The sequence below is a fragment of the Ammospiza caudacuta genome, chromosome 20, assembly GCF_027887145.1.
Source record: "Ammospiza caudacuta isolate bAmmCau1 chromosome 20, bAmmCau1.pri, whole genome shotgun sequence".
Taxonomy (NCBI): domain Eukaryota; kingdom Metazoa; phylum Chordata; class Aves; order Passeriformes; family Passerellidae; genus Ammospiza; species Ammospiza caudacuta.
In genome coordinates, this window is record NC_080612.1 from 12,064,212 (window position 1) to 12,083,789 (window position 19,578).

At 47.9% G+C, this 19,578-nt stretch overlaps 1 protein-coding gene across 1 annotated transcript in view; it reads left to right on the top strand.

Moving 5' to 3' along the window:
- The first annotated feature begins 470 nt into the window (after nucleotides 1–470).
- Nucleotides 471–19,578, top strand: part of KSR1 (kinase suppressor of ras 1) — a 47,787-nt gene continuing 28,679 nt past the window's right edge. Inside the window, exon 1 of the mRNA XM_058817681.1 lies at nucleotides 471–703. Within this exon, the coding sequence (XP_058673664.1) occupies nucleotides 479–703 (225 nt within the window). The 5' untranslated portion in view covers nucleotides 471–478. The remainder of the gene's footprint in view (nucleotides 704–19,578) is intronic.

Below are 19,578 nucleotides of genomic sequence, written 5' to 3' on the forward strand. Positions count from 1 at the left end.
CGCTGAGGGGTGAGGGATTCGCTGAGGGCTGAGGCGGGAAATGAGGGCTGAGGGACGCGCTGAGGGACGAGGGACTCGCTGAGGGCTTAGGCGGGAAATGAAAGATACGCTAAGGGGTGAGGCGGGCACTGAGGGGTGAGGCGGGAAAGGAAGGGTGAGGGATACACTGAGGGGTGAGGCGGGAAATGAAGGGTGAGGGATACGCTGAGGGGTGAGGCGGGCACTGAGGGGTGAGGGACGCGCTGAGGAGAGCGCCCCGGGGCGGTGGCGGGCGCTGAGGGCGGCGGCAGGGGCGGAGCGGGCGCGCTTGCGGAGCCCGGCAGCCGCGCATGTACCGCGCGGTGATTGCCCGGCGAGCGCAGCGGGGCGGGCCGAGCCGGGCCGGGCCGCCTCACGCCCGCCTCCCTCCCTTCTTTCCTCCCTCCCTCCGCCGCTCCCCCGCCGCCGCCTCGCCTCCCGGCCTCCCTGATGCCGAGGGATGGATAGAGCGGCTGCCCTGCGAGCCGCCGGCATGCTGGAGAGGAAGGAGCGGAGCGGCGGCGAGGCGGCGGGGCCGCGGGGCTTGCCGGCCGTGCGGACCACGCTGCAGCAGTGCGGGCTGCTGCAGGACCTCATCGACATCTCGCTCTCCAACCTGCGCGGGCTCCGCACCAAGTGTGCCGCGTCCAACGACCTCACGCAGCAGGAGATCCGCACGCTGGAGGTACGGCGCGGTCTGGCAGCCGCGGGCGCCGCAGCGGGGCCGCGCTGCCGCCTCTGCCCCGCACGGCCGGGGCTGCGGCCGGGGCCTGCCGCTGCCCGCCGCCCTGTCCCCTCGGCACCGGGGCCACGCCGCGCCCGCTCCTTCTCCCGCGGGCCGAGCGCTGTTGGCGGGGACAGCGGCGCCCCGGCCCCGCCGCGGAGCTGTCAGCGGGCTCGGCGCTCCCGGCGCGGGGCCCGCCGCCCGGGAAGCCGCGGAGCGGAGCGCGGTGCCGGCGGAGCGCGGACAGGTGCGGGGCAGCCCCTCGGGTGCTCCGGGCTGTCGGGCGGGTGCCCGGCAGCTCCGTGATGCAGCGTGCGGCCGCCCCGCCGCGCCCCGGGGCCTGGGCCGGGCTCCCGTGTCCCTGTGGAGCGGGATGCGATGTGAGGCGCGGAGCAAAGGTGACTCCGAGCTCGCTGGCAGAAGGTGTGTCCCCACACCGCTGTCCTGGCGTGCTGGGAAAACTCCCCTTTGCCTCAGGTCCTTGGTGTTTGCTCCTGATGCTTCCTGCCCTCTGCTCCAGGCCTGTCTCTCTATCCCTGGCTCAGTTTCACTGGTCTAATCTGATCCTCCCTTTCCCTCTGTTGCTGTGGCTCAAACGGCATCATGGACCGGGCTGGAGAGATGTTCTGCTGTATAGAAAGATTATATGAAATTCTTCAAACACAAAACATGCGCTGCTGTGGTGCTCTCAAAGAAGAGCTGTTTCTGTATAAAAGTCTGTATAAGTGCATAGGATGTATTTTTCCTTAGTTAATTTGACCTTTAGAAACTTAAATAACATTTCCTTTTATCTTCTTGGCAGGTAGTTTTGCTTTAAGCAAGCAATCCCCTCCTGTTCCCTTCTTTGATTTAAGTTTGATACAAATGCTAATGCTCCTCTTCTCTACCTGGTACTGGAGACAGTGGAGCTAAACAGAGCTTTAGGCTTTTTAGAAAGTAAGGATCATCACAACACTGTAACTGTAATAAACCTACATGCAGAAAAATCCATCGCATGAGAAATGAAGGTTGGGAAGAAAACCATGAAACAATAGGTGGTAGGTAGCTTTTGGCACAGTCTCCTGGAAATCTATCATTCTTCCTTTATTTTTTGTCTGACTTTTTTGTAGTTTTGGCTGATTGGTTGGTTTGTTTTGTGGGGTGTTTTGTTTTGGTTGGTTCTTTTTCCCCAAAAATTTATAGCGCTGTTCTTCCTCCTGTCACCTCCAAATAGCATCCCAAAGGCTATTCTCTGTGAAACAATATTTGTAGAGCCTTTTGGCAGCCCTACTTGAGGGCCTTTTTGATGCCTAAACAATGTCAATCAGCATCATTTTGGAAAATGATCATCACTATTTTGCTTGTGGACCTGTCTAAAAGCAAACCTTATTCACAAAGTGTAAAGGCCTTTTATGATCTTGAGGCTCTTCTTAAAGCAACGAAAGCTGTTTCTAGTGATAGTTGTTGAGTGTGTGCACACAATCCTCTTCAGCATTTATCTGTTTAAATAAATGGGTGCCACATTCACCAATGATCATAAAATTTATGTTCAGAAGAAAATCTCTTTGATTTACAGTCCAGTGTGTGATTTCTCTGGGAGTTCAACCAAGTGCTGGATCTCTGCCCACACATGGAGCTGTGGGCATGGGTACAGACTCCGTGTTCTTTGCACTGTTGGGCTGCCTGTACCAAAATACATGTCAGGCATAACCCGAGTCTTGTGCTTGACTGTGCCAGGCTGTAATCACAGAGCCAGACTGCAGGAGCTCAGGGGCTGTGTTTGCTTCCCCAGGCCGTCATTGCTTGTGGTGCCCCTGAGGGAGGTGGGCCCAGAGCTGTCTCAGATACCAGCTGGAGTTCCTGTGCCCTGACTCCTGTGCCAGCAGTGCCACTGAGGCAGTGTGCCTCTGCCTGTGGGGTTGTGCCAGCACAGACGTGAGCTCTGGTCCTGCAGGGAGCTGAGTACTACTGGTGGGTGGACTCTGCAGGCAGCTCCTGAAGAGTCCAGAGTGCAACTGGGAGCTCAGAGTTCTCCAGGGCCTGCTGTGCTTTCCTGGTGGCCTCCGTGAGTCACCAAATGGCTCTGTGGGTCATGATTAGTGTCTGCTGATGGTGCAGTGCTGTGAGCCACATCTGTGCTATGCATCCACATCTGTACTATACATATTACTAGTCCTGAACTGGGAGCTTGTCTAGGCTGGGGCTGAATGCTCACAGGGCTTTTCTTCTGCAAAGACTTCAGAGGAAAAAGAATTGTGAAAACTTAGTTCCATTAATATAATTGGTACACTGTGTAGTGATGTGTAGTCGCCAGGTAAAGAACACCAACCCAACCAAGGGCACTTGGGCTCAAGCTTGTCTCCCTCCCCATTTACTGCAATGCTTTAATTCCTTCCTCATTCCTCTTGCATGTAAGGTGTTCTCAAAATAAAATACACAGTAGATAAGGATTTCAAACTGGACCTTGGCAGGTACAGATAAGCACTCACAGAGGCTCAGAAGAGTTCAGGGAAAACTGAGATACAGGAAGGAGAGGAAAGAAAGGGCTGTGGGAATTGCTTGCAAAGGATGTGTTGAGTGTAATGTGTTGTATGAGCTGACCCTGTTTCAGGGTAGGAAGGCCATTTCTTAGAAGGGCAGGGAGTTTCCCTGTAGTGGAAAGTAGGTTCTGTTAGTTTGGTTATTAGCAGACTGAGTTCTTTGATGCCACAAGGTCTGGTTTGGGTTTTTTTAAGCTTTATATCTTCTGCCCAATAAGTGCTTGAGTGTTTTTCTTTTTACCCAGTGCTGGTCTGTGCTTTCAGTTCTGTCCTAGCGTGTTTACTCACTTCTCAAGTTGACTACAAAACTGAAATGGAAAATAATGGTAATTTTAACCCATATGTAAGAGCAAAAAATGTCTGCCATGTAGTGAGCATCCAGTGTGTTTCCAAGCATCCTTGGAAAGAAATAGCTCTGTCAGTCTTTACCTCTGTCCTTACACTAATCCCTTGTATGACTCAAATTGGTTTTGCAAAGTTAGAAGCATATTATTTTTAGCTGTATTTCTTTGTGAAGGCAGTTTCTATCTGGATTCATTTCCCTGGCTGGGAAACTGCTGGTGGGACTAGACATCTGTGGTGAAGCACATCCAACTTCCAACTGCAGCTCAAGCCAGTCTGCTGGAGGTGAGCAGGAGAACGCAGTCATAGGTGCTGGCAGCAGGAAAGGTTCCTGTGGTTTCTCAGCTGGAAACAGCTGCTTTGGTGAGCTGTGGGAGTCCCCAGACTGGGGGGACACCTTCCCCCAGCACCCCCCAGTTTTGACTGCAGCAAAGATGAGAGAGGAAGGCTGAACTGTGAGACCTGGAGTGGATTTAGAGTGCAGATGTATTTTCTTTCTAGCTGGGTTCTTGCCTCAGAAGAGCTGACTGCCGTGGCTCTGGCATGGCAGCTGCATCAAACTGGTTATGGTGGGAGTGTCGGGGTGAGGCAGTAGCACACATTCTGAGGTCTGCCTGCTCTTTGGGAAAACTGTCCTGGCTCTCTGGCCAGATCCATGGTAGAGACACTCCTGGCCCTGTGTGCAAAGATCAGTTTGGCCTCTTCCTCAGGAATGTCTTCTGTTTGACACCTTCAGCAAACAGAGCACCAGATGAGAAAGCCTGACTCCAGCTGGGCTGTCTCACAAAGTCAGTCTGCTCTCCACAAATCAGCCGTTCAGTGCTGAATGGTACCTGTGCATTAAATCTGTTTGAACTTGCTTTGGCATTATCTCAATTCATTTGGCAATTTGTCTGGAAAAGGCTTATCTTGCCAAGCAATCTCTGCACAGAAACAACTATTTGAAAATGGGGGGAGGCATGAGAGAAGAGGAAGAAGGATTGTAATAGTCCACACTTGCAAATTGGAAGTTGGGCATGCATAAGGGAAGGACAACTGGGTTTATAAATTGGAAGCAGTGGGAGTAGTGAATTTTTCAGGCCAAACTGCAACCTGTAGCCACATGTTTATGAGCTTTGTTCAGCTGAAAAGACTTCCTTTCCCGGCAGGTCTTATGTAAGAGAAGAAGAAAGTCTCTTACTTCATCTTACTTTTTGCATATATGCAACACATTTGTTTTTCTTAAAGTGTCTTTTGTTTTTTTAGGACTCTTTCTCCTTTTTAAAATTTGTGCACTTCTTGTACAAGATGGTCTTCAACAGAGATTCTATTTGAGTTGGAAGAAGGGAAGACCATATATTATTATCTAGTCTGCAGTCATCATCTTTCATTTGTAACAGTTATGATCAGAATTTCCACATCATAATGGAATTTAGTACATCTCTTACCACTGATTCTATATAAATGTTGACACAAAAACTCAGCAGCAGTGTTTTCACTTACCTGGAGTTCCCAGGACAAACTCTGGTGAGCAGGTTTTCATCAAGGGACTCTTCACTTTTCTGTCAGGCTCTGTGTACTCCTTGCCTTGTGTTGGATTCCATGGTGCACTGACTGGGAAACAAGAAAGGAAGTGTCAGAGTAAGGCTCTGTGCTGCCTTTGCCTTTCTAGGGCTGCCTGTGTGGTCACTGGTAACACAGCATTATTCCTGCTCACCCTCCTGCGGCCCTGGAGCTGCGGAGCAGGAGCCCAGCAGAGCCTGGCTGGGAGCTCTGTCTGTCTGTCTGTGCCTGCACACAGCCACAGGAACCCACACCCTGTGCTGCCACACTGGCCTCAGTCTCTGCACACAGCTTCTGACACAGAGCTGATCTAATCAGGGAAGTGGCCAAGCTGGGCCCCAGCTGTGTCCAGCTGAACTCCTGGTTGTGACCAAGCTTGCCCAGATCCCACCTGCACAGACCTTGGGCTGCTGCTCCATTTCCAATGCTGTGAACTGCATTTCACCCAAGGAAAGCCCCAGTCAGTGTTCCAGCTGCATGCTAGAGACAGATGTACAGCAATGAGTCAGCACTGGGTACACAAATTTATCACCTGCTTTGGTCATAAATAGGAACACTTAACAAAGAAGTCAGGTGACATACCAAATTATTTAAGGAATAGTGTCTGTTACAATATTTCCAACTAAGTGTAATCTATCAGATGCTTGAGGGATAAACCCTCACCTTTCTTTTAAGATTAATATTTCTTACCCTCATTTTCAGCTTAGAGGGATTCCTTTTTTTTTTTTTTTTTTTTTTTTTTTTTTTTTTTTTTTTTTTTTTCTCCTTAATAAAAGGAAAATGATGCTGAAAGGAAGCCTGGCTATCTCCACTGTTAGGGGGTTGGAGAACGTATTGGCTGGAATACTGCTGTGGTGAAGGGCACAGAGTGATGTATGGATGATCCTGACTCAGCCAGCTCTCAGACTTCCCTCCCTGCTCATTTCTCACTCCTGTGGAGCAATCCCACACAGTTGACACTACCAGCAGCACAGAGTTGCCACAGCAGGCAAGTATAGGGAGGAGAAGCTCCCTGAATCTGGAAACACACCTGCTCCAAAAGAAACGGGGACTTCTTCCAGCACATGACTTGTGAGCAGTTGTGCGTGGAAGTGTCGTGGGCATTCCTGCTTTGGTGGGAATCTGCACCTAGTCAGACTAGCACATGATTAGGAAACAGTTTGGCATTCTGGCTTAGCACCAGTCCTCATTGGCATAGCCCCTGGAATCTAGGACAGGATCAGTCCCCAGTTAAACTAGATAAACTCTGCCTTGCTTGTGGGAGGACAGCTGGGAAGCACCAAAGTTTACAGGTGGTCAGAGAGGCCTTTTGCCTTAAGCCAGAGCTGCACAGAGCTCCTGTGGCACCTACAGATCCCAAAGGCGTGTCCCAGCCAGCCCTGCTCCCACTGCACACCTCCAAGGACATGAGGTAACCACTGCTGCAGCTGTGGTGTTCACTTGCACCTGTGCTAGGTGACAGTCACCTGTTCTGTGCTCGGCTCCCTGCCCTCTTTGGAAACCTGCTTTTTGCATCACCTGTTTAAAATGAACCCTGGAGCATTCCTGAGGTGGAATCTCAAGCCTTTGCTTAGGCCCTGCTCTTGGGTTTGAGGGAATCACAGCCCAGGCTGATCATAGGTGTCTGGTGTTTATCCTGCTCTAAGTGCAGCACAGAGGGCTGGAGGCAGATGGAAGATCCAAATCTCATTGGACTTACACACCTGAGCTCAAGACTGGTCAAAATCTGTCTTTAAAGGTAAAGTCAGTACAGTTATCATTTGTGTATATATTCTAAAGTGAGCAGAGGCCAGGTCTCTCGTTCCTCTTATGCCTAGTGAGAACATCCAGCTGGTTCTGTGTGTATCTTGGGCAAGCAGGGAAGGGTCACAGGACACTTAAGCACAGAGTCAGGAATCACGCTTTGGTTGGGGTATGGAGTGCCCCTGATAGGATGATTAGTAGTTATCCCACATGGAAGAGCTCTAATAGCAGAGCCTGTGAGCTCTCTTTAGAGCAGTAATTAACGTGGCACTGAGGAATGCTGCTGGGATGCAGCAGATCCAGGCTCTGATCTGGTCTGATCTGATGCTGCCAGAACAGGTCATTGACCCCAGTGTTCAGCATGCAGCCAGGAGCCTCAGGGTTGAGGCCTTGGAAATCTTCAGAAGCTTTTTGCAATGAGTTTAGTACCTTCCTGTCCAGTTCTGCTCCCCTTACATGCTTCTAAAACGTAGGTTTGTTGATTTATCAAAGAACTTTCACTTCTGTTTGAAGCAACCTAAATTTGGAAAGGAAGTCTTGAGCTCCTTGTTGTTGTGTATGGGTTATTGTTGAGGCCTGCAGGTTCCAGTGTGAGGTTTTAGTTATTAACTGAAGAGAAGAAATAATTAGTAGGTTTTACAGATTGAGAACTGCTCATTGATTTTTGGCCATCAGCAGTAAAAGACACTGCTAGGGGAGGTGATGGGTTTGTCAATAGGTGCACTCATGGGGAGATGTGTGTCCATGCCCCTTATGCTGCCTACGTGCTCTTGGAGAACCTCTCCACACCTGGTTCCTACCAATTTTCTAGCAACATTTTTCTTCTTCCAGAGCAGTTTTTCCCTTTTATTTCTAGAGTAAGCTAGAGGATTAAATCCTGCTTTGAAATACAGTTACATAGTTCCTCTGAAATAAGCTGAAGTGGGGAGATTTTGTTTTTTATAGCTTCCTGACTTTTTTAGATGTCTCCTTAAAAACTCTTCTTTATCTGCCAAGCAAAAGACTTCAGGCCTTTTGTCTTTATGAGCAAAACTGAAACTTTCCACAGTTCTCTTAATGCAAAATGCTTCAGGTTCTTCATCTTTGCTAGGCAGGGCTCTGTGATGTCCTGCTGCCGGTGCCTCCTGCCTGCAGTGGCTGTGTCCTGCCTGTCCCCACTCTGCAGTGTGTGCTCAGCTCTGCCTCAGCACAAGGTTTTGTCCTCTGGCCCTGGTGCTGTGACAGCTTCTCTGAGGCCCCACAGACATGGCCTGACTCAGCAATTTTCACACCTCTGCCTTGATCTTTCCTGCAGCTGTAAAACCAAGGTGCAGAGGGGAAGGGGAAACACGTGAGGAAATGCATGGTCTGATCCCTGCCTCTCCCTTTCACTCCTCGTGGATCCTCCACATGAATAGGCTGGCTCAGCCCTTTCAGTCTTCCTGTACTCCTGACACGCGGAGCCTGCTGTGAGCTCGCTGCCACTGCAGGCATGGCCCCTTCATACTGCAAAGAATAAAGTCTCCTCATTCTGGCTGTGTTCTACAGGGTGGGTTAGCAGCATGGTCTGTCAGCTTCCCTCACAGAGCCTCAGTGGTGTGGGAACAGCATCAGTGAGCTCTGCAAGTCTCTGCATTGCTAGAATTCTTTAAGAGTTCTTCTAAGTGCTGAGCCTTCAGCCTCTTCATGCAAGTAGCTGTGGCTCTGAGATTTATCTAACCTCAAACTCTGGGAGAGAGAATGGGGAGGAAGTTGGAGAGCCACCCTGATGCACGGGGGATTTGAAATTTATCAGTAAGAAACACTCATTTATTTGGGAAAAATAATTTTGGGAGCTTTTCCTCCAAGATGACTGACTGCAAACAGACACTAGCTTCTGGGAGGTCAGGGTGGGTACCATGGCACAGCTTTGCTTTGATCTCAGGTAGCTGCACCAGGATCACATTTAATTACTTTGAAAGCCTGTCTCTGAGCAGTAGATTCTCTTCCCCCAACTGGGATGGACTTCATTATACAGAGGACAAAAGTCTGCGTTTTCTTCAGTAAATTCTTATTTTCATGCAAAACTTTGAACTGGGTGATAGCACATTTGAACTTTGAGACTACTTTAGATTTATACTTGAGCTCTGATGTGAGTTTTATGTTCATATTTCTTCTTAGATTTGAGGTATGAAATAAAGCTCTTTTATTCCTCAGAAGTTGAAAGACATGGAAAACCTTCTGTAAGCTGTGGTGCTTTATCTCAAAGCACATATCATTTCCAGCAAGGTAGCTGTTACATTCCTGCAATTTATTGTCCAAGTATTATTTAATCAATAAGACATATATTTCACAGCACAGCAGATACACAGCTGTAAAGCCAACAGCCTTGCAAAGCTTATAGTATTGGCTACCAAGTACTGTCCTCCAAAGATTTTCTCATGTTCCAATGAGCTTCTGCTTGCCATCTGCCCTTCACACAGTCGTCATATCATGTCTGTTCTTTGAAAGACAATTTAATTAGATCTTCTTTCAGTAGGTTTTAATCAAGTGTTATGGGGTTGCTGGTGAATTATTTACAGCCGTATCACTTGATGGAACACTTGGTCTGCTGAAGGTATCATGTAAGTGACATCTGTAGCAAAGAGTAGAGCTGGCTTTGACCGAGAACCCCACTTATGTTCCTTGGGGTTGTCCAGTTGACATCAGATGAATGTCAGGTTATGTGAGCCCACTTTCCTTTACAGGAGTAGCAATTGAATGTGACTGCACTGAAAACAAAGGAGTTGAAGCAGTTTAAAACTAGGGTAAGAGCTGAATTTAGCTCTAGTCTCTGCTGGCTCAGTTCTTTTATAAGTGCCTTTCAAGGCTGAATACCTTAAACAACATGGCCTTGACCCCACTTGAAGCTCCAGCTATTTAAACACGAGTACTGTTGTACTGTCTTCAGACTTGGTCTGATGTTAAAGTGTGTTTTGAATGAGCAAGGGACTAAAAAACAACATTCACGTAGCAAAGGATAACCAACTGAGAAAGGGGATATTTTTAGAATTCAGAAGGATTCTTTCTGTGCCTTATTTCACCTGACTCTTAGTAGAAATTCTACAGTTACAAGATAACCTTTCATTTTTCATCTTGTTGAATGCATGTTTCAGCAACATTGCTCTTTTGCCAGTTCAGCTCCCATTCTGCATGAGACAGCCCCAGCATGAGGCTGCCATCCACCCAAGTACACCTGGAAGTTTACAGCAATAACTGTTCAGCTCTCTCTTGGCATCCAGAACTGACACTTAATTGTTCTTGTCCCTTTTGAGCCATGTGTGTGGCAAGAAATGCCACATACCATATGGTGGTCTCATCCTTAGCATGCAAGTACTGTTGCCCACGGCCTAAATAATATTCAGTGTTTGTATGAAGATGTAATTTGCTCACATTTATCTCTGAAATCTCTGCCACTGAAATGATTACAGGAATGCTTTGAAGTCCAACTACTCTTAAGCTCCTTTTCTGAATTTTTAAGTGCTTGGACCTTTTCCTGGGGCTGATAGTGCACTACTAGTACAGCTGGCAATCAAGAACTGTATGTAGGAAAGCGACCCCTACCATTGCCCAATCCATGCATTCTTTCAGTGGGTAAGTGCAGCTGTTTGGCTTTAGGGAATGATGTACAGGGAGGTCCTGGAAACCCCCAAGAGACCAATAGAGAATTTAGCAGGTCATCGTAGCTCGTTGGAGATCATTGTGTGTCATGAGCCTTTTGTGAAGAACAAGACTAATTTACAATTTAATTGTGTTGAAATCCTGGATGTGTCAGCATGCTTCACAGGCTCCTCAGAAGGGACAATAGGGTGAGAAGTTGTGTACTCTGTAGTTCCCTCTGCAGTAAGAGAGACACTGCCTACACTCAACCCATGCTTTGATCCTTCCTCATTCGCTAGGATGACCAAAGACGAGGAGGGAGTTTTTAATGTTGGCCAGTGAAAGCTGAGTAGTTACAGTCGCACTGAGGAACTGAAAGCAGTCGGCCTATTCGTGAGAGGCTTTCCTAACTTCTCTTGGCAAGTAGCAAGGGCAGACGCATTTCAGAGAAAGTGCTTCTAGTCCTGATTTTATTTAGTGTTTGGGCCAGGACAGTGTGGAAGTTGGGATAAGAGGGGAATTAACTGCACCTTTATTGCCCTGTAATTCTCATATTGCTGCTGCAGATGGCCTGACTGGGAGACAAAGGGAGCCTTAGCATTGCTTATCTGGGTTGGATATCTGGAGCACACACCTGACAGGTTACCTTCGAGTCTCAAGGTTCACGTTCAGGTGACACTGTACAGTAGTTGGCTTTATAGTGGTTCCTCTCCTTTCAGCTGCTGTGGAACCCACAGGTGTTTTCCTCTCTGTGTCTGCCATTGCTGTTTGTTGGTTCCATATGGATCCTCCCTGGTCCCAAGCCTTGTGCAGCTGCTGGCAGAGCCTTTGCAGCAGAAGGTGCTGCTCGTGTCAGTGAGAGCCTTCCCCTCCCCCAGGCTGGGATATTCCTTGTGCAACGTGATCTAACCCAGAGTGGTTGGGAACTGATGGTCCAGAGTTCATTTCCAGTTATTATTGTAGTAGGGAGTCAGGCTGGATCGAGGTACTCATTTCCAGCACAGACCATATACCCTTTGAAAGCATAAACAACCTCTAGGTCAGTTTTACTTAGCTTCATACACAAGGGTTTCAGCTAAACAGGAAGAGCAAGCAGGAGCTAAGGCACTGCAAGAAGCTGGTTCAGCGCTCATCCATACTGGACTAAGTAAGGTCCCTTTTTAAGTAGAAAAAGATATACATGGAGGACTAAGCTCTAAAGCAGCAGTGGGAGCTCCCTGTTTTTGTCTTTTGAGCTGGTCATCTTAACTGCAATGCCTTTTTTCTCATTATCCAGGATCCTACAGAAGCCCTGTGTAGACAGGATCTAGGATAGCTTTGAAGGCAGGCATGTTCAGAAGTTATTGCCACGGTCTCTTAGAGAGACTGGAGATTAAAGGGGCTGAACTAGGTGAATCATTACCCTCAGAGTATGAAATTGTAGTGTTGGGGATCCATGCCTGGTGTTTGTGCAGACCCAGCAGCAGCAATCCGTGTGTAACTACAGCCAGGATGGGAGCACCAAGTTAGTAGCAGTAAAGCCTCCCTCAACTGTACTTTGCTGCACGCTAATTCAGCCTTCTGTTAAGATTTGAGGCTGAAAAGACTCTTTGCACAGCTCAGTGTCTGTATGTTAGATGAGACTAACTTGTGGTGGCTGGCTGTCATTGCCCATTCCAGCTGCACTTGTGCTACCCTGGCAAACGGGGCTCAGGCAGCTCCTGGAGCAAACTGGGGTCAGAGGCTGTTCAATTCAGAGTGCACTAGGGCTGCACAGCCAGTGGGGAAGGGGAGCCTCTGGGCTGGACAAACAGGTCACACTGGTTTCCAGAGCTCTGTCCTACCTGAGCAGAGCTCCAAGGCTGCAGGAACTGGATGCTTTCAGGTAGGAGCAGCACCAGCGCTTTGTGAGATAAAAGCTTGTCAGAATTGAAGTTCCATCAAGTACTAGAGTGTTTAAGCTTAGTTTAGCAAGCATCCATCTGAATAGTCAATAATTTGACTTCTTTGCAGTTAATAACTAAGTTCCTCCTACAAAGCACCACTGATACAATTAAATTTAATTTCTGACTCCAGATTAACAGCTTCACTTGGTCCTTGCTATAGCCTTTCCTTTAGGGAGAGACCAGCTTGGATATGAGGATCTAACCATTTGTGCCCTCTTCAGGGAGCAGAGGTCACATCCTGCTCTGTCTCTGTAGAGGTGACTCCTGCACTCCTGCTCTTCCTGTGCCTCGCTCGCTCTGCCCGTGGCCTGCAGAGTAGCAGAGGACTAGGAAGGAAGAACTAATCCAGCACAAAACCTCACTGAACAGTCAAAGACACCCAACAACTGACCAGCAACTTTAGAGCAGAGTAGAACACACAGCTCATCCCAGTAACTTCAGAACAAAACCAGGGAAAAGGCCATAAATAAAATACCTTTCTGCAACACCATCTTCTGTCTCACAGCCTTTCCCCACAGCCCACGTTTAACCCAAAATTCTTCAAGTAACCCTTAATTCTCACTGCAATTATACTGCCTCCATCAGTGGGATGGTCCTGGGCTTTCAGAAAGGATCTGCACAGAGGTTTGTCTGGGACTGTGATGTTCCTGATCTTGAGAGAGCAGGAAGGCTAACCCGAGGATGTGGAACTGCAGGGAGAGGGGGCTTTGGACAGGTGCTGGTGAGAACGTTTGGTTGCTGAGAAGGAAAGAGAGCTGACCCTGGAAGCAGACTCACTGGCAAATGGCATCACCAGTCCTGGAGGGAAGATAAAGCTCAGACAGTCCACTGACACCATTTTACTTTTTAACTGTTTTAGGAGTGTCTCCTAGAGCTGAGCTGTGGGCGACCCAGTTAACCTGGCAGCTGAATCTCAGTTACACTCACAGCTGTTCCAGTCCTGTATTTTGTGTCTCAGTGCCTGTACACAGCACTCTGGGAGCATTCTGATAATTGGTGAGCAAACTGAAAATCTCGGATCCCACTGCATGGCAGAACATACCAAAGCTTTTCTTTTTCCCTTTTAAAATCTTGGGTTATAGGTTCAAAGCATTTTGAACAGAGTAGGGTTTAGTGTATTTTGTTCTTCCTGACAATCCCAAAGTACAATCTCATAGCAGCTTGTTAAAATAAAGCTGTTTTGCAGTTTTAAAAGAGAGAATGTGGCAAGTTGCCACATTCCAGTTAAGCAATTTCCTATAGTTGACTTTTTTTTAAACGCACATTTTTTTCAGCTGTGTCCCTACTCTGTTTTCTCTGCAAGAAGACAAAATACCCCAGACAAGACAGAAGCCCCCAACTCTGCATTAATACTTGAAGCAAACCCCCCTCCTGAGTCTCATCATGAGAACAGAACACAGAGCCTTGGCACAGGGGACTGTAGTGTATGTGGCAAACCGGAATTTTTAAGAACTGTGGCTTTTTTTGGAAGCAGCATTTTCCTTCCTGGGGGTAGCTTTGCTGTTTTTTACTGCAGCAGCCCCGAGAAGCAGCTCGGCGATGGAGCGGCTGGGAACGCTGCCGTGGGCACGCCGGGCTGTGCGGGGCCGTGAGCGGGCGGCGGCTCACTCCCAGGGCCGGGAGGGGAGCAGGCTGTGCCTCCTGGGCTCAGAGGGTGCATGCGTGTCCTGCGAAATCGGGCTTTGGCAGGTGCACGCACAAACCCAGTAACTGATTGAAGAACATCTGCTGAGTAATTGAAAAGGAGGAGCAGGCAGGTCCTCAAGGTAGTGAGTAATGCTACAGCTTCCTATTTCTGGGTGACTGTGCTCAGCCCTCTCCCTTTCTCCTTCCAGCTGAAGGAAATGATTGGCAGTGGCGGTGCTGAAGAGCTTGCAAGACTGGACATGCAGGGGCTTTGCAGGCAGGCCATGGAAATGGGCTCCAGAGCCTGCGCAGCCAGACTGCTTCTATTGAGCTCCCAAATGCCTGTGTTTGTAACCTAACCCAGCACAAGGCTCAGTTGTACTGCTGGGGTGACAGGCAGCACGGGCAGGACCTCGTCCAGCATTCGGGGAAATCAGGGCATCTGGAAGTTTCAGATAACTTCAGTGTTCTTTGAATGAGATCACAGCTGGAAAGCTAATAATAATGTGCTGCTGATTATTTGCACTTTCAAGATTATACTGTAAACAATCTAGTTGAATTTATAAGTTTCCTTTGCCAAAACACAAAAGAGAAATAAGACTATGAAGGAAGGATGGAGGTAAAAAGTTTTTTTTTTCTTTTTGTTCAAGACATTTTTGGATTCAGAAGTTGATTCTAAAGCAAGACTGCTGATACTTAGGGAATTCTGCTATTTTGTTTGCTCATCCTGGGATGGCTGAGCACTCTAAGTTTTGCTTTTGTGGAAATCCTCAGAGTGACTGAGCTGTGGAAGGACAGCTTGTGCTCTCTTTTGGATCAAGCCAAGTATTAGGAAAGCTGAGTGTGGGCACTGACTTTGTGCCTGTGAGACAGGTAAGAAGCTGTCTGCAGATCTGCTGGATGCCTTGGCCATTTGTAGGCCTTCACTGTGTTTCTGGCTTTGGTATTCTGGAGGAGTGCTAGAAAGAGTTACTCCCAGTAGTGTTTTACAGCACACCTGGCAGGAGGTGTAGTAGAGTAGCAGTGGCATTTAGAGTCTGCCACTGTACAGGTGTGGCATTGCAGCTTTCTACAGCATCCTCAGGATCCAGGATTTTCAGTAATGCCTAACTTATCCATGTTCCTGTTGGAGAGATCAAGGTGAAATACTGTAAATGGAGTCGGACAAACCCATGAGTGATCTTTGTATAATGATGCAGAGCTGCTTGGCTGCAGTGAAAATTCTCAACTCCTGTGGCATGAATTTGCATCCAGCACTCAGAGCTGTCCGCTGGCAGGCAGAGAAATACAACACAGAATCCCTTTGTGTCTCCCCTGCTCCTTGGGAGGAGAGTATTTCCATGACAGACTAGCACACAGACTGTTACAATGGCTTTTTCTTTTCTCCTCAGCAGTTTGGGTTTGGTGTGTTTCTGGTGGATGTGGCTCAGCACAGTGAGTCCCTCCTCTGGGCTGAGCAGGGGCAGTGGAGACCCTGAACCCAGAGCCTGCTCAGCTTCTCTCCAGCACATAATCCAAGGACAGACTTTAAGACAAAAGAGATGTAACTCAGCACAACGGGTGCAAAGGGGTGATGAAGAAGTTTTCTGAAGAGTATTTCCTAAAGAGCCTGTAGAGCATGAAAAGAGAAATGGAATGAAACCATACAAGTGCATAAATAATGTTTTAGAATGTTTCTTACAGGCTGATGCTCTGGACTTTTTTCTGAATTGTGGAAGTGATGGCAAGTGTGAGGACTTTGCTCTGTTCTAAAGGCCTTTTTCCAACCCCCAACTGGAGCAAAAACGTCAAGCTCAGATTTTTCACAAATTCTGCATAAAATAATTTTTGGACACACAAGCAAAATGCTTAAACTCTGATTCTAAACTGGCACGTTTTCTTCCATTGTACATTTAATGCTGGTTTTTATTAGAAGAATATGTTTTGAGAACTTTAATTTGCTTCCATAGAATGCTTTGAAAATGAGAAACTTGGTTTTAGCCAACTGTCACAGTACACTTCTCTTAAATGAGCAAAACCAAAGGAAAACCAGCCCCAACCCCAACCTCCTGTTCTGCTTAGGTACAGAGACAAATGTGGTGTGTGAAGTTTCTGTGGAAATTCACAAAAGTAATGGATATTGTACCTGCCTGAAAGATGCTGAGCTTGGACCTTGTTATCTTTGTATCTGTGATCTTTTTTCAAGTGTTGATTAAAATCTTTCTAGGCTGCTCAATGATGCCAGGTAGGTGTTGCAGAACTGTCTGCTGTATGGCCAATTACTGCTTATCAGTCTCCTCTGTATTTTTCCTCATACAACTATTACTGGGTCATCACCTGTATTTTTCTCTACTTTTTAAGTGGGCACAACATGGTTTGGGTGAAAGTCTCAGGGTCATAAGGAAAAAATGTTCTTTTTGGGGTTGGCAATCTGGGTTCAGGTGTCTGCACTCTAAATCCTGTATTTGTATTTAACTAATGATAAAAACCCCTCGTGGTTGCTACAGCAAATGTGAACCAGTAAGAGAGAGCCCCAAGGAGATTTTTTGAAAAACAAAATGTGAGCAATGAGCCATGGCAGCTTTCTCACTCACTCAGTGTCTGTGAAAAGAGAAATGTGACCCCCAGTCCTTGCCAAAATAGCTCAGTTCTTTCTAGCAGAAACCCAATAATTGGGAGCATTTCAGAGAATACAGTTTCTTAGCTGAGATTTCCCAGGGTGCAGAGACAGAACATCTTCAGCTCCACGACCTGCAGCCTGCTCTTACAGAGATTTAACACTTCTCTGTGTAAACCTCTTCCCCAAAGCCCAGCCCGGCAGCAGTCTGGGGAACCGTGTGTGCCGTGGAGGAGGGGAAGGTGAACTCTGGAAGTGCTCGAATAATTGAGTCAAACAAGCAGAGGATTTGATATTGTTGTGTTTTTGTTTCCTTCCCTTGGTGTGCTAATAAGCCTGAGAACAAACTGCTAATCTGTCTCATTCCCCAGCCAGTACGTGAGGGAATGGTAGAGACTGGAGGTTTGTGCTTGTATTTTATTGAGGCTACAGAAAAAGAAAAGTGTAAGACAAAAGGAAGATCGCTGTGAAGGCAGGGGAAGAAACATGGGAAAAAGCCTTTGGGATTAGGGACACCTAAATGCTCCATTGAAGGAGCTTGATTCCTTCCAAGACCTCTCAGTTCTGTCCTGGGGAGTGTTCAGACCCCATCCAAGGTGTTTGCCTTGGAGCTCACTCTGTGCCAGCTCGGGGTGCTCAGGACCTGCAGAATGAGGCCTGCAATGAGGAAAGGGAAGTGCAGGAATATGACGGGGATCCACAATTAGTCATTCTCTTCCTGACCTTGCTGAAGGAAATGTCTGGCTTTATACTGTCTGCTGTAAACTTGCCTTTATTTAGGCTCTAAGTTTACACATGCACAGCTTGTTGGTGTCTTTATTTCCACTTCCTGAACCATCAGCCAAACATACCTGAGAGTTCTTTCAGAGATGTGTGAGAATGATTAGTGCCATAAAAACTATGGAGGATATTCTCTTTAAAGGCACTTAAAGTTTTGAATTTTACAGAGAGATCCATGGGCTGTAACACAACTCCTATCCCCAGAGCATGGCCTGGTGCTTCCTTTCCAGATTCTGAGCCTTCCATAGTCTTTCTCACTGTCACTTGCTGCCTTCTGCTGCAGTCGTTTGAAAGCCCCCAGGGGTGGGGGGTAATTGTTTTCTTCATGGGAGGAGAGATCCAGTGGGTTTGCCAAGATACTGAATAATTATAGAGAGAGGCAGAGTATTAATGTTATGTTTGGGCTGAATTTGCCTCTGTAGGACTTCACAGGGTTGGACAGGTACTCGTTTACCTGCACTGCTTGGAGAAGCCTGTGTGGTGTTCTTCACAGCTGGGTAAATCCACTGGCCTGCCCAATGGCTGTGCCCCAACTCCATGAGGGAGGGGAAAGCTGCACAGGTCTGTAGGGCAGTGTGAAATAGCAATAGCCTTCAGGAGAGGCTGGGCAGGAGGAGCTTGCTGTGCTCCCTGTGGAGGCACAGCTGAGCCCGATCAGCCGTGGCCGAGGTGAAGAGGCCCCGCTGGCTGCAGGGGAGCTGAGAGCAGCAGATCTCATGTGGCAGCAGCAGGGCTGTGCTCAGCAAATGGCAAGTACAGTTCTTAGTCTTGCAGAATGCTCTCAGTCATTCTGTTACACTTGTGTGTCCTCGGGTTGCAAGGGGAGGGGGAGGGCTTTCATTTTTAGTGTTCAGTGGGTGTGAAATCTCTGATCTTTAAAAAGAGCACTGTTCCTGTAGCTGCATTAGGCTCGGATGCCTCGCTGGGACGAAATCTTTGAAGAGAATTATGTTATGAGGCTCAGGGAACTACTTGATTGTGCAGTTTCATCCTCCTACTCTTAGCTGGGAAGGCCTCAACTGAATGTTTACAGCTTCACTTGCTGGGATTGTGAAAAAGAGAAGAGTGGAGAAGAAAAGGAGTGGTATGTGGCCTTCAAGTGACCCAGAAATGATGCTGTCTGCATCATTTGACAAAGCAGAAATAACATACTGTAGTGTTTGGGCAGTGGCTATTGTGTCAGCCTCAGGCATGACTGAGGGTTCAAAGGAAAATCCATCCATCTGGTGTTCCATCTCTCCCTACCCCTCTACCTCTCTGTGCTTGTATTTACCAGTTTCTCCTAAGGCCTCTCCCCCCCAGCACACCTTGCCAGCACCCTTTCCTGCTGGCTTGTGCTGGGTCCTGTTTTGCAGGGTCTGTTTAGCAATGCATTGAGAAATTATTTCCTTTTCTGTTACAAGTGAGCCCAAAGTCCCTGAGCAGCACAGCTGGGTCCTGCAGGAGCAGCAGGGCTGGCACCAGGGCTCCGTGGTGGGACTGCCACCTGGGGGCTTGTTCCATCCCTCCTGACACCTTCTGCTTTTCAGAGTCCCTGCTGCTGGGAGCCACTGCTTAGAGCAGAGCACTGAGAGAGCTTTCGTGGCCCCTCTTCAGAGCTGCTCCTTCACTTTGTGCAAATTATTTTAATCCTTCTTCCTCTTTCTTTTTTTTAACAAGGTGCTCCTGCATGGGGTCCTTTGAGTGCATTGATGTTCCTGAGGTGTTTGTGGCATTCGGAGCAGTGCCACTGTTCTGCAGCCACTCTTGTTCAAGGGCATGGCCCAGCACAGCAGTCACCCCAGACCTGGGGCCTGTCACTGCCCCTGTGTGACCAGGGCAGGGGGGGATAGCAAATGCACCAGGCTCTGCTACTGTTTCAGCACAGCTAAAGCTACAGAAACCAGGCCTCCCATTCTGGACAGGTGTCCTGCTCACTGCCAAGCTTCTTGCTGAATGAGTCAGCTGGGTTCAAGCAGAGAATGAATTCCACAGGCTGCAGGTCAGAGGCTGACGTGGAAGTAAGTGAGCCCCTTTTATTTCTCGGATGCCACCTCAAATAAAGCAAATGACTTTGCTGCCAGTTATTTCTCTGTAATATTTTGTTTTGATACCTATTTTACCATGCATGGCTGGTGAAAATACAGGTCACAATATCATCCTTCAGTAGCTTCGGTTCTATTGGTT